At 38.2% G+C, this 14,815-nt stretch overlaps 1 protein-coding gene across 2 annotated transcripts in view; it reads right to left on the bottom strand.

Annotated features, from left to right (window-relative positions):
- Positions 1-4,525: 4,525 nt before the first annotated feature.
- Positions 4,526-14,815, bottom strand: part of LOC103140394 (interphotoreceptor matrix proteoglycan 2-like) — a 31,414-nt gene continuing 21,124 nt past the window's right edge. For both annotated transcript variants that reach the window (XM_016673074.1, XM_016673075.1), the window contains 6 exons: positions 13,739-13,949; positions 10,813-11,001; positions 9,112-9,313; positions 7,655-7,734; positions 7,130-7,193; positions 4,526-6,884 (listed from right to left, as the gene is read on the bottom strand). In XM_016673074.1, coding sequence (XP_016528560.1) covers positions 7,151-7,193; positions 7,655-7,734; positions 9,112-9,313; positions 10,813-11,001; positions 13,739-13,949 — 725 coding nt within the window. In that variant the 3' untranslated portion in view covers positions 4,526-6,884; positions 7,130-7,150. The remainder of the gene's footprint in view (positions 6,885-7,129; positions 7,194-7,654; positions 7,735-9,111; positions 9,314-10,812; positions 11,002-13,738; positions 13,950-14,815) is intronic.

Below are 14,815 nucleotides of genomic sequence, written 5' to 3'. Positions count from 1 at the left end.
TTATTTACAAATGAATGTGTATTTTACTAATCTGAGGAGAACATTTTAAGTTGGATGCATGGCAGAATTTTTCTGTTACATTTGTTGGTTTTGTCTGTAAAACATGAAAAATAAAATGAGGGCAGGATCCTGGTTGAGTTAGAATATACTTTAGTGGAGCGTGTGACCTGGATGCGGCCATCTTGTTTTGTGTGTTTGTTTGTTTTTTATATATGGAGTGTCTTACAAGGTCAGAGGTGCATGGCACTTAAATAAAAATAAATCATGAACAATATAAGATTCTACAAAACTGGATCTGAAAAACGTGTTCATCTCTCAGCCACAGCACTATTTCTATTTGCTCTTATTTCAGAGTTAACCTGGTTGAGCTTTCTTAATCTACTCTTGCTAAAACAACACGAATCCTGAATGCAGGAAGTTCGGAGTACCAATTCGTCCAGAGCTACTACAATGTTTGCAATTTGTTTTACATTTTCTCAAAATTGCAAACTATTTTCATTTGTAGTATTACCTGATGTTCTGAAATTAATATTATTTTCAGACTAGCTTTAACAGTGATGGCAATTACTGATTCAATAATATTTTTCAAATAAACACCATAATTTGGAAATCCATCAATCTCAACAAATCTTTGCAAGAAATCTTATTTTCCCTCAAATTTTGCTGCCCAGCAAAATATTTCTCCGTTGCCAGCTCTTGGATGAGCCATCAGAGGCTTAGTTTTAGCATAACAGTACACTCAATACCGATTCTTTTTTTTTTTTTTTCTTTTGCAGCTTGAGTACAAAACAGGTTTGGGTTGTTTAAAATTATGAATAAAGAAAATTCTAAATATTTAAAACAAAACAAATGTCTGTGTTTTGGAAAGTTGTTAAATTGTGAAATCCCCAGAGTGGTGATGGTTAAGAGCATCGGACATAACAATTAACTTAAATATCCCAGTTTTTAGGAAATTTGCATATAAGTATTTACCTCAAAAGATGTACAAAATTTTGCTTACGCTTTTAGGGCCACATTAGGACTACAAATAAATACATTTATAAGTGTTTGTTTCATTTTTCAGGAGGAAACAACCAGAAAATAAAACGTGGTAAGCAATCAGGAAAAAAAAAGGCAAAGAAAGCATTTCGCTTTCATCTGAAAGAAGATGGTTTCAGTCTCAGACAGAATCATTTTTATTTGGTTTTACTCCTTTTGTTTTTATTTTGGTTTCCCACATTTAGTTAATTTAACTTAGGCTTCGGCTTAAAAAAAAACCTACCACATGCTAGAAATACGGAACACATGGCGAAAGCAGGAGCTGTTTTCGTTTATCAGAACTGATTTGAGACTTTTTTTAAGTCTAGGCAGCACAGATTTACACTTAAGCTATTAAGGGTTTTTATTTTCTGAAGACTGTTCAGTAGACGATGACTCAAAGTGCGAAGAGCCTTGATGCCCCACAGAGGCTCACATAAAGTTGATATTATATTTATTGTGCAACAGAACCAGCAAAGAAACAATGACCAGACCGAACGCAAAGCAACAAAGATGATGAAAATGGATCACCAGCAACGTATCAGTACTAACGCCCTGTGTGGTTTTACACTGGACTTATAAAATAAAACTCGTGAACACAGTTTGTTTTGGCCAGTTCTTGCTGAAACCAGAGAAATCACAAATGCACCTTTGCATTAGAAGATTGTTTGCCTTCATCCATCCCAACTAAAGCCACTGCTGACAGAAAGTCTGCAAAAAGACAGGCAAAATCATGTTTTTCACACTCCTGATTTATTGTTTCCAGTGCAGCCATAAATAAAGTCACTGAGTGTAGGAAAATCTCTTCTTTTTTTTTAATTGGGAACAAATGCCTCACCAACTCAAAATGGGTTTTTTGACACAGGATTTCACAGCGTCTTTTCACTGCCTGTTTGTACAACACAACGACAGTCACCAAAGCAATAGGATCAAAACAAAAGAGAGAAAATTCACCAACGGTATTGACTCGTTGCTAAGGAACATAATCAGACGCTGCCCCAATAAAAGGAAGATGACATTTATGGTAACATAAAACCTCTGGCTTTCATAGGTTGAATAAGGAACTATTAAGACGTGTAAAGTGACAGGAGCTGCAAAATTTTTGCAAACACTGAACTGATAAAAAAAAAAAAAAAAGCATAACACATGCATGAGCTCTGACTGGAAAACTAAAAAGGCCTCCAGCAATAGTATCATCACCATCTAATGTCCAAAACTGTGAAATGGGACTTTTTAGGCAGATATGTAAACAACAGACTTAGGTTCCTCTGAGTTCCTCAATTTCTTCCTCTGTAGAGGAAGAAAAAAAAATCTCCACATATATATATATATATATATATACATACAGTACTGACTTCACAGACATAATTGTTCATTGTAAAACATCTGTGTGGAATAAATCACACTCACAGAAGAGAACTGAAAAGTCATCAGGTCTCAGGATGAGTGAGAAAGGAGCTCCTGGCACCGACCCCTGAGCAAGACCGGGGAACTTAACAGGGACAAACGGCAACACATTACTTTTAATTGCCAGAATCACTGAAATTATGCTCAAAGAGGGATTTGCGGATGAGAAGCAGAAGTTGGCTATAAAAAATGAAGAATGCTGCAGCAGGTTGAAATCAACACCACGTTATGTTGAACGCATCTCCAGAGGTCTGAATAGCTGGAAGTTGTCGGGGTCGGATGCCGTGGTATACGAGACGCAAGAGGTATTTTTGAACCAAGCTGACAGCTGGAGCTCCTCTGGATGACGCTTCCAGGTCAAACAGTTTTCGACAAATCTGATACATATATTTGAATACGGACATACAAAGAAATGTTCATCCAACTGGAATCATGCAGGAACAGGCGTTTGGTAACGCAGTCTAATACTTCATAAAAAGAAATGCCATGTTTGGTTGAAAACTAATTTGTTTTTGTCCTACAAGCACAGAAAATTAGTTATAATGTACATTAGTATTGTGATGGTGTCCCACTTAGCTCACTGTTGCTTCAGTATTAGTTTTTTTTTTACAGCGACATAGTAACAGGAGGTTTTGTAGAACAGTTTGTGTTTCTAACGGCATACTCGACTTGATAGATACTTCTACAATCTTCAACAAAACTGATTTATTTTCATGTGAAGCAATTTACTGAAATGGCAAGTAAAAGTTAGGATGTATCCTCTAAATTGTGATTGTACCTGTTGATAATTTGGCTTATGTCAAATATTTGCAGCTCCCACTAAAAGTGTGCAGACAAAACTTACAGGAAGGTTGATGACCTGCTTAATAAAGTTAGTGGTTTGATTTGAGTATCGTTAGGATTTCTTATCTAGTTTTTCAGCTGCCTGTGTTGAGAGAGAAAACATGCAAACTTCATACAGGCTGGTTATATGTTTTGAGATGCAGTTATAACCTTATACAAGCTGATTAATTTTGGTCATTCAATTGTTATGCATCAGGGTAAAAATTCTGTTGAGAATAAAACTTACATCTATCTGAACGATGCTCAATTTGTTGCTTTTTGAATTGCAGTTTTCATCACAAAAGGTCCATCCTGGGCTAAATCAAGGAACTTTGACTCCCTGGGTTGGGTGCCAGTTTGTTAGGTCTCCAGGATACCGCTCCTGGGCAGAGTTTGCCTCGACTTTGTTTTCATCAATGGATAAATAAGCATATTAAACTAAATTTGAGTAGGAGACTAGGTTATTCCAACTTTCTGCTTGTAGCGGTCGCTAGGTTTTGATTTAATGGCCTGAGTTTGGTGATCCATACGCAACATCACCGCTCTTTGACAGCTTTCAGCTGCGGTCTTAGCTGAATGGTAGTTTGGTATCGTGAGCTACTATTCCCCGAGATGTTATTTATTCAGAGTAATCGTTTGCGCCAAATATAAAAATAATTAGAGTTACGATGTTTTTGAGAAATTGCACTTCAGAATTTTCACGGACGAATTACCCAAAAATCACGTTTCCAGCTGCACCTATCGTCAACGTCGAGGCACGACGAGCAGCACCTGGATCCAATATTTCCCCTCATACAGTACAATGAAACACTGTTTCCCCAGGTCAATGCTTTGTTTACACAAGGTCTTGCTCGTGTGCGTGGTGAGACAAACCCTGGCGCATGAGATCATACTGCATGTGCAGGCTGATTACTGGTGTGCACTCTTTTTGGAAACCATCGTGGCTCCAGATGAACCTGTAATCCATACTTTCTGAGGCTAATCTCATCTTCGGATTATCCGGAGAGGAGATAATCGTCTCCAACATTATGGCTCGCAGTGAAAGGACAAAATGTGCTCTCACGCTTCCAGTGGAAAAGGAAAACTGTGGCATTGAGCAATGCAAGAATGTAGGTGATTATTTTAGTTTTGCTTCTGTTTTTTGTTTTTCTTAAGTGATTATTTAAGCAAAACTGTCCTTACTCAAAGTGCTACATCATAAAACTTGTGTTTGTTTTTTTCCTTCACCTGCATTATGTTGTGGTAAAGAACGTCCCAATCACAGTAACCAGATTCATCGGTTTATATAAAGCGTTTAATTTATTTAATTATTTTTTTACCCGTTACAGCTGCACAAGATGATAGCACTGATTACATTCATCAATATAAAACAAAGAGACACAGGAAACGTACAAGATTAACACCCTATCTTGCAATGACTGATGACATTTGCAGAGTTATTTACATGAATGAACACTGTGTGTTTGATTTCTGGCTGTTTAACCAGGAATGCTGAAGGACAGTGATAATAACACGATACACGCACAAAAACAAGACAATAAAACTTGAACTGACAGATTGCAAAAGGCATGACAGTGACACAGGGGTCTGCTCCGAAAATTATTTATTTATTTTTTCTTCACTTGGGTAGATGACTAACAGAACAATTTATTCCTAGCAAAAACCTGAAGCTTGATCTACGTGTGGAGCTGTGACCTCCGGAGAGAGCCGACGCTCATGCTTTCCGACAGCGTAGACAAGCAGAACATAACCAGGTGCAGATGTGAAGGGCCACACCGTGAACGGGCAGGGTCAAGGATAACAAATCCAGGGGAAAGTGTATGAATGCCATAGGAAACACTGGAATCGGTCACCCAGAAAGTTTCAGATTGAAAAGACAGACAGCAGTACAGAAGTTTCTATGTATGCCTTTACTGAGAGCGTCTGTTGTTTGTCATGCTCCGCTTTCTGCTTTTGCTGGACTCTCGATAGTCCCAATATGAAACTGAAAGAAGGATTCAAATCCCGGGCCGAACGCCTTCATGAGTTCCATCTAAACACTTTTTATCTGCCTAGTTAGGCGTCTGGAGACCCAAATGTTTATACCTGAGTGAAGCTGCTCCCCCCACACACCTTCTTCAAATCAAACAAAAACGGTGTCAAAGGTTTGTGCAGCAAAAATTGTGGTTTGTGCCGCTAAAGATTCTAATAAATGTTTCCAGAGACGATCAAATGTCAGCCACATTTACAAAATCAAGCAGGTTTGGTGACAAACAACTGTGCTAAGAAGATGAAACCTCTGGAAACATTTATTAGCATCTTTAAAATGAGAACAAACCAGCACAAACGTTTGGTACCAATTTTGTTTCATTTGAAGAAGGTGAGGGTGGGACCAACTTCACTCAGGTAAAGTTTATTATTACCTATAAAAATCCATGAGAAAAGGCAAATAAATCATCTGGAGGGGAGAAAAACTGAGACAGTAGACTGTCGCTTTTACTCTTCAGAACAGTGCAGCGTTTTGCTGCTTAATATTTTCCAAGAAAGAGGAAATCAGTCAAGACTAAAGTGCTTTGCAAAGATATTCATACTTCTTGAACTTTTTCACACTACAATTACAAACATCAGGGTATTTCAGGGAGATATTAGTGACGGATATCCAACACAAAGTGGAGAAAAACTGTGAAGTATAATGAAGACACTAAATGCATAACAGAAATTTTTACAAACAAAAATCTGAAAAGTTCGTTGTGGATAAGTATTTGGCATCACTGAGTCGAATAATTGGAAAATGTCCCTGAGGTTTTGGCAGATTTAGAGATTGAGAACATCTATGGACACCAAATTAAAAGCTCTTTCTGGGCTTTGACTGGGCCGTTTAAGCACATGCATGTGCTTTGATTTAATTGATTCCATCGAAGGTCTTTGTTCGGCATATCTTTACTGCTGACTGCTTCAGACATCAGTGAACACAGAGACGAACTGTAATTTGGCCTTTTCTGCATTTCCCAAAATGTTGACTTGTACTTGTATTGTACAACAGAGTCCATCCACTGGTGCTGGCTTCAAACTGTAAATGACTCAACGACAACATTATACATTTCAAGGAGTTTTTAAAATTAGAATAGCACCAATAACTAAAAAATTACCTAGGTTTTTATGGCTCTTCGATAGAGCTAAGAAATAAATCCGAGCATGACAAAGATCAAAAAATGACATGTATCTCAGACGGACAAATGTCAGTTTAACTATACAAATGTATCACAATATAAGTTCTTCCCCTTTAAGAGAAGGCAGATAGAAGGTAATGCAAATAAACAGTTTTCACACAAAACAATAGTTGCTCGTCGGTTTGGTCTTTGCGTTTCTGTTCAAGTAACAGGATGCGGCCCGGTTTTCCCCAAAGGTTTGGTAGTTAAGCAGCAAAAACATGAGCAGAAACGGGCCGTAGCGTCACAGGAGACTCACCCAGTCAGAAGGCACAGAGGTTTATGAATGAATGGTCAACACCCACCCACACAAAGAGCGACAGATGCAGACTTACTGTTTCCGTTACAAAGGTGCTGAAAATAATCTAAACACAGTCCGAACTACGAGGAACATGGTGATCGAAGAGACGTCTTGACAGGAAGCTTCATCGTTGATCAGGAAGCGTGTCTCTGTGAAACAGAAGAAGCTCGTCAGTAAAACGGTTCAACATGGGTTACATGTCATCACTTTGAAGAACCGTAAGACTTTTTTCACCATTCAGTAAATTATAAGAGCTGATTTTATATGAAACTAAGATTCATACAGGTACACGAGGCAACTCACAAAATAAGGAATATCAAACATCATCATGATATACAGTGGTGATTCCTCTTTTTTATTGTTTGTTTTTCAAATTAAATGAAACATTACTTACAGTATCTTGTTCGTTACAGTTCTATGAGTGCATAGAGGAGCTTTCTCTCTGGGTATCCAGAACTCTGAAACACATTCAGGAACAAGTGGAACAATGTTATCTTTTGTATGTTACATTTTGTACTTTACAGAAAAAGAAAAAGTGCTAGACTAAACTCAGCATAATCAACATCAATGCTACACAGAACAATGCAACAAGCAAAAGAAAAATGGGAGACATCATTACACACATCACAACAAGTTAAAGGCAGTTAAAGTAACGTCTGAATCCGACTGTTTTTGTCTGCATCTGTGGCTCCAGTCCTGGCTAGAACTTAAGAAAGATAAATCTGTCTCCACACTGCTTTGGCATGGCCTGAACTTCTCTACTTTTGAAGCTCCTGACTAACAAACAAACGCTTTGTCTCTTTGGTCTTGTTAGTCTCTTGTATCTCAAACCCACTTCCGCCTTTTTCGTCCCTCAAATCCAGGTTTATTTAGTACATTATCTCACTGAGGTCTAAAAGCTGCAAACAAGTGAGCTCACGCTTGATGCTGCCGCACAAAGTCTGCAAACTGCCGGTCCTTAGCGTAGAGTTCAATGATGCGTATCCTGTCTTGGATTTCCTGCAGAAAAACAGGATTTCACTCGATAAGGGAGCAAAAACAGCAAAAACAGAGAAATTGCACACAGGACTGATAATGGATGTGGAACATAATGGAACGTAACTGTGCTCAGTTTCATGCATGACATCCGGATCCCTTTGTGCAAAAGCCCTTTCCACTGTTTGCATATGAAATTATACTTAAAGCGATCTTGTGCCTGTTTTGAATCTATTGTTTATACTAAAACTCTTTTAAGGATTTTATCTTGGCTTTCCAGTATCTTTACTTTCTCTGTGTTCGGCCATAACTTGGAACAAACCGGGGATCATTATCTTGTTGAAAGGTCCATTTTGAGTTCAGTTCTAATTTCCTGACAGATGGACCGGTGTTATCTCCGGCCCTGTTTGATAGGATCCAGAACTCATTGCTGAGTCAGTCACTGAAAAGCTGCCCAGTCGCAGAGGCAGCTAAGCAACCACCAACACAACACTTCCAACACTATTTGTATGAAAGTCTTCTCCCGACAAAGATATTACGTACCAATACCAGACATGTCTACTGTTACTGGGCTATATATATATATATATATATATATCTGTGTTTTGATAAATTAGTTTGGATTTTTATAACACAGTCATGTACAGTCTCTTACTCAAAGTGGACATCATTTAACATCAACCACGGACATGGTCTCCATGCAAAAGATAAGCTGCTGTGCAGCTTTGTTTCATTACCTAAAAAGAGATTTGACACTAGTGACCACTTGGTTTTCTTATTACAGTTGTCATCTTGAGGATTGGACAAAAAATAGCTGCTTATCTTTTAACAAATTGGTGGATTATTTTTTCCAAGGACAGGTTCTGCTCACCATTGACGTCTACAACGTCTTCATGATACATTTTCTTAAGATTCCATATTTATGTTGACGCATTAAAATCTGGAATCCCTTTTGTTGACGCCACCGGGAGCTATGGCGAGTCTCTTCAATTAAGTCCCATCACTTCTCGCCTTTGATACATATCAGCTGCGTCATGCTGGGGCAGAGTAGGATGCTGGGCTGCAGCTGTGGACAGTTTTATCAGCTCTTAAAGAGAACAGGCTCAAAAGGACAATTGGACGCTGCTCCTTGTATTGTCTGCAGCAGGCCACACACGTCCAGCATGAGTCGACGAGTAGGAAATAACACGGGCTTATTTTCTTGTCATGCATTTGATGCAGGTTTTTTTTTTTTTTTTTTAGATTATAAGTATCTGGACGTCTGAAATTATGAGAAACTGAACTTTAGAACTGAAATGTTCTCCATCTTTATCTGAGCTGTTTCAGACTTGAGCTTGACATGACCAATCTTTTAATTACCATCTAAAGGAAATGGAGGCAGGGAGGGAAATAGATACTTACCTCTTTGGTCAGCTCGCTGTTTTCATAGATGTGCCGTATCTCCTCGCTGCTAAAGTCGGTGGATGCCTCAGCGCTGGCACTGCTGTACGTAGGCGCTTCGGGATAACGACGGTAATAGTGGCTGTAGCCTGTAGTGGCTTCACTTTCATACATGGGGTTGTATTTGGTTGCCCTTTCCAATGACGGAAGACTTTCCACCCGCCTGAAGACCCAGAGAAATAAAGAAAACAATTAGTCGAGATGTAAAGGCAGGGAGAGAAACCGAGCCTCGAATTAAATGACTAACCCACTAAGGTAAACCGTGCGACACGACTGTTGTGCTCGTCTTCAAAATCCTAATTTTCCAAGTTTCCAAGTACGAACACAACAACACGCCCTGAAGTGAGAACTTTAACTTGGAAAGTCTTCTTCTGAGCAACTGTGAGTTCAAGTTCAATATTCAGTGTGGCTGCCAGCCACGCATATAAAATATAGTTAAAGTTGTAGATATAAACTATTTGTTAGGACTTCTAATAGTTTATACCTCAATAACCAAGAAGCACACACTGTTCCTTAAAATCGCTACTTGTGAATATAGTTTGTAAGTGTTTACACCCATAAAATGGAGAGGAATACACTGTCATCAGCTTGATTGCTACTAGTAGTGAGCATCCCAACATGTAATAAGCCTAACTGGTTTTCCAAATAGTAACCAGAACATGATAAACTAAATTGTGAAGACACTTCCTGGTCCCAAAGGTAGCAAGTATATTAGCAACATGTCAGAGCAGCTAAAGGCCGAGATCAAAACACTGCAAAAATGATCTTTTATTAAAATGTGCATTTTGGCACGCTTCACTTTGTTTACGTTATTTCCACATTTGAAAGTCAATCAGAAATATTGTTAGCAGAATTACTTTCTGGCTCAGCGTTCAACATGGCAGCACACACCCTTTATAGTGTGTTAAATCTGACAGGTCACGTGATGCGACACACAATAATCCAATAAGAAAACAAACAACAAATGTGAGCATAAAAACATTCCTACTGTCAACACCCCCACTTGCTCACATTTGGATAACTTCCTCTGACTCAATATTTCAATCAAAATACATTCATGATACACCAAACAAAACAACAATGATGAGTCACAAAGTTTCTTTAATTTAACTCTTCCAGATCGAAGGTAGCGCCGACGATCCAGCCAAATTTGCAGTACCGTAATTCCGCCACATTTTGTGTTACCTGAAAAACTCCAACAGTTTCTGAGAGGGGAGACGTTGCGCTTTCCAGCCAATGTCGGGTTATTACGGTAATTTCACCCCCACCGTAGCAGGGAGAGAAATTAAACCGAGAGGCGCTCTTTTAGCAGACGGTAAACTGCGAAAAATAACTTGCTAGATATTGAAAGTTCCAGTTGTTATGGATAAATAAGCAATATATATTTACTCACAGGACATTTAAAGATTTAAAGAAAAATTATCCAGGCGGACATTTGAAATCTAGGTCATAAATGGTTAAAAGAAATGTTCTTGAATTAAGTTCTTAGCATTCGGTAAATCAATGACGTTCCCCTTTGGTGGTTCAGGGTGCAACCCATTACTCACCCAATGGCAGATGGACATAGCCAAGCTGTCTCAGTTTTGTAGGTAAAAGAAATGTTGGCTGTTGTCAAATTACGGATGCTCTTGGGTATTCAGTATTTTTAGCTCCTGTCCTCACCGTACGGGATCCTCCGACTCTTCCTTGTCGTACTGATCCCGAAGTGTCCTGGCCAGGAAGAACAGCACTCCGGACGCCACAAACAGGAAACCAGCAACAGAGGCTATGGCGATGCCAACCACCAGAGGCTCGGACACATACTCCTCACAGTGTTCACCTCTGTACCACCAGTTCTCTCCAACACGACACCTGGAGACGGAAAATGTCAGCCTGAAATGTATTTGTAAAACTGTGGACTGAATAACAGAACTCAACTTCTGTTGAGCAGCAGAATCAAAATGTTTCGGCAAATAAATCACGTGAAAGTTGTTCCTGTTTGCATTTTTGTCACAACAAAGATGATAAATTTATTTTAATTCTGCCTGTCTTATAAAAAAAAACAAAAAAAAACTGATTCCTTGTTATGGAAGAAAATCTCTTATTTGTTTTCTGTCTCCATGGAGGAATGCAACACTTTTAGCTGGAAGTTAATGAGAATCCAGCAGCACGTGGCACTGCCTTCATGTGTTATAATGCTGTAGTGGGTGTGAAACAGAGGTTAGCAGTCATCTTGGCTTGTCTACCCCAAGTCTGCTCATAATTACTAGAGTGTTAAAAAAAAAACAACCTTGCATCTCAAAGTCTGAGCAGGGCTAACAAAAAGTTCCTGTCACTTATTTCCAATGCTGGCTTTTCATCTTCAGCACACATGCATAAATCTGTTGCACATGCAAACACAAGTTCTGATCAAAGTAGACACATTGCAGACATCAAAGTGGGGAAACCTTCAAGGAAAAAACTCAAATTGAAGAGCAAGATATTCTAAAAAAAAATCTTAAAGGTATGAAACAGAAACAAAACACAAACTGTTTGTTTATTGTGTTTCTTCTTGACAGATGAGCTTGTGTTGAGCAAATGACAACAAACTGCCTCTCGTGTGTGTAAGTGAATTGGTAAAAAAAAAAAAAAAAACTCGTTCATCATGACCAAAACATGTAACCTGAACACATATTAAAAATGAGATCTGCTGGTATGCATATTGACCAGAGGTGCTCATTAACACAAATTTATTTTTAACCTTATTTTGATCGCTTTTCTGAAATGAAATAAGTCATTTGAACCATGCCCTCCAAACCAGATGCACAACCTGCTCCGTTTGGAAATCTTTGACAGTAATCAAAGCACAGACTGTTTTTGTGTTGGAGGAAAATGTGTCAAATGAATGTTTGGCTGCTAAATGGTGGCAGAAATAAGTTACATAGTGTGCTCTTTCGAAACAAAGACCATTTATGCAGAAAACATGGATTAGCTTTATGGAAGTAAACACAGGTGGTGATGACAGGTTTCTCTGCACCCACCAAAATCTGACTGAAAAAAAAACAATCTGTGTTGGGAACTAGAATCCTGAATTTAAAGGAAGGAACAACCCCAGAGTATTGAGGAAACAAATTAGTTAACTCCAGCTACTACAGAAAGCTAAAACAGGAAGTAAACAGCTAGACGACCAACGCCAACAAACCTGCTGTTTGTAAGCATTAACTTTAAATTAATAGCGACTCTCTCCAAACGTTTCTCCAGCAAGTTTACCCGCGGTAATTAGCTTCAGCTGTGACTTTTTTCTTTGTATCTGAGCAAAGTGAATCAGAGAGTATTCGACTGCAGCGACAGAGTGATTGCAAATCAGTATTTTATTTTTCCTTTCATTCAGCACATTTATAGCCTTAGCTAGATGAGACATTTTAGAGCTAGGAAACGTAGGAAAAACTAGAGTTTGAATTGCAGAAGCCATGTTCTCTGGAAAAACATTCCGATGTGCAAATTAAACCCTTACGAATAAAACATCGATTGACTAGGTTTTATTCTTGCACCACCACTCTGTGTCTTGCTAATGTAAAGTATACAAAAAAAAAACTCAATACATTATAAAGATAACAGGTAGCAACAGTACTCAAAATCACAACAAGATGTAATTGTCTAAGGAAAGATTATATTAGTTGACAGCTTTTACAATACACACACACACCTCTCATTTCTGTGGCATTTTAAATTGTTGGATATATTCTTCCTTGTTTAGACCTCCAAGTGTCTGTTAACGTTGTGTGAACACACTGCAAGCTTCTCCTAAGCGTTGGTCTTTATTGACATACGCCAGGTTGTCTCTGCTTTGAGGCAAACAGATGATGCACAAATGACTGAATCTGACCACAAGGTTAAACTGTGCGTCGCTCAACTCAGCCTCAGTCTGCTGTCAGGCGTTAAATCAGCCAGGGGCCTTTTATGTGAAAGCAGCAGCCTAATGATGTTGGTCAGAACCACAGCAGAAACTACGGCTTCAGTCTGAATGCTGCCAGGATTTCAGTGGTTTATATTAAATTTTTTTGTCACAAGGTCTAATTGGCACCGTGGTAAACTACAGGCGGCTGAGTGACTCTTCAGAGCAATTTTTAATATATATATATTTGTCAGTGGTTGAAAATGAAAATAACTAAAGATGTAAAAATGATCAAATTTTCATTTCAAATAAGAAATTTAACTGCATTAGGTAGAGAACGTCATAAGATTTGTTGCTTATGCACAATATTGTGAGATAAAAAAATTAATCTGACTTCAGTGGGATAGTATTTTTTTTCTACAATGTATCACGTATTAAACAACTTTGACATAAAAATGATTTTATTTCTACGACGTTTGAGGACTTTGTAAAAGTGTAAATCCTCGCATTCTTTCATTTAAAACCTTGTTCAAAACAAACCTGAATCTGGTCTGTAATCTTGAAAATCAGCACAAGAAGCAAACATCTCTTAAATTAGTGAAATAAGTAATTGTATTTACACTTCTTCCTTCTAAACTCTACTGACTTAGAAAATCTGTTTAGTCACTGCGGCCTGTTAGAGCTGAAGACTTGTTCCCCATGCACACACAAACACAGTCTTAATCCCTCGCCCACCTGCAGATGGCTCCCTGGCCAGGGATGATGTCACATTTGCCGTCATTGAGGCAAAAGTCTGTCTGCAGCTCACAGATGCTTTGACACGGAAGGCCGTCGACACTGAAGTAGCCCGCGTTACAGACGCACTCCGCTTCCCCTGACCACTTGTTCACTTTACATTCTGCGTACTCGTTGCACGCCTGGAACTTGCAGGGGTCGGCTTGGTCACCTGGAAATTAAAAGCAATTAAAGCACTCAAATTAAAACAGGTACAAATGAATTTCTATTCAGCTGCTTTTTTTTTTATCTTATAATCCAACATAAAAAAAAAACCCTTACATTATATCTTTGTGGATGAATAAGTGTAGTTGCTTTTTATGTTGCAAGTTGGTCTGTTAGCCACTAATCTCAGTGAAATGCAACATTCAAAAGTATTCAGATTTACTTGACTAAAAATAAAACTTTAGATGTGTGCTGAACATCAATTTATGTTAAACAACTAATTTATTTTTAGTTTGAAAACCCTGTTTTGTGCTTTTTTTTATTTAGAATTTAACTTCATGCAAAGACTAACTTTTATGTGCTTGTTGGTATTTCTGTTTTGATAGAACATGTTTTAAATATACAAAAATTATTATCATATAGCTGCTCATGTCTGTTCAGTACTATTATGCATTTCTAAAGAATATGTTTACAATTTACCCAAAGTTCTGAAAGTGCTATTTGTTATCTTTACAGCTCTTAGGATATTGGAAGAAAAAGAAAAAAATTGGATTAAATTGCAAAAACATCACAAATTTACAAACTTGCAGCAAAACAAACTGTTTAAAAACACATTTTACATAAATACACCAGTATACATGATTGTTGAAACATTGTTCCCTCTGCCTGGTGCTCAATGAGAACTCTGCTACTCAGTATTGCCTTCTTTGGAGTTATTTTAGTGAAAAGGGTGAGATTATATCTGTTCTGTGTTTGGTGCAAAAATGTAGAGCAGTTAAAGTTCCGCTACCTAAAAAAAGAGAGTTCACCCCTTGGATGTTTTACTCTTTTTGCTGCTTTTACAACTCAATCAGGATCCACATAATTTGGCTT

The sequence above is a fragment of the Poecilia formosa genome, unplaced genomic scaffold (genome assembly GCF_000485575.1).
Source record: "Poecilia formosa unplaced genomic scaffold, Poecilia_formosa-5.1.2 Scaffold70, whole genome shotgun sequence".
Taxonomy (NCBI): Eukaryota; Metazoa; Chordata; class Actinopteri; order Cyprinodontiformes; family Poeciliidae; genus Poecilia; species Poecilia formosa.
This window is presented reverse-complemented; position numbering and strand designations above follow the sequence as displayed.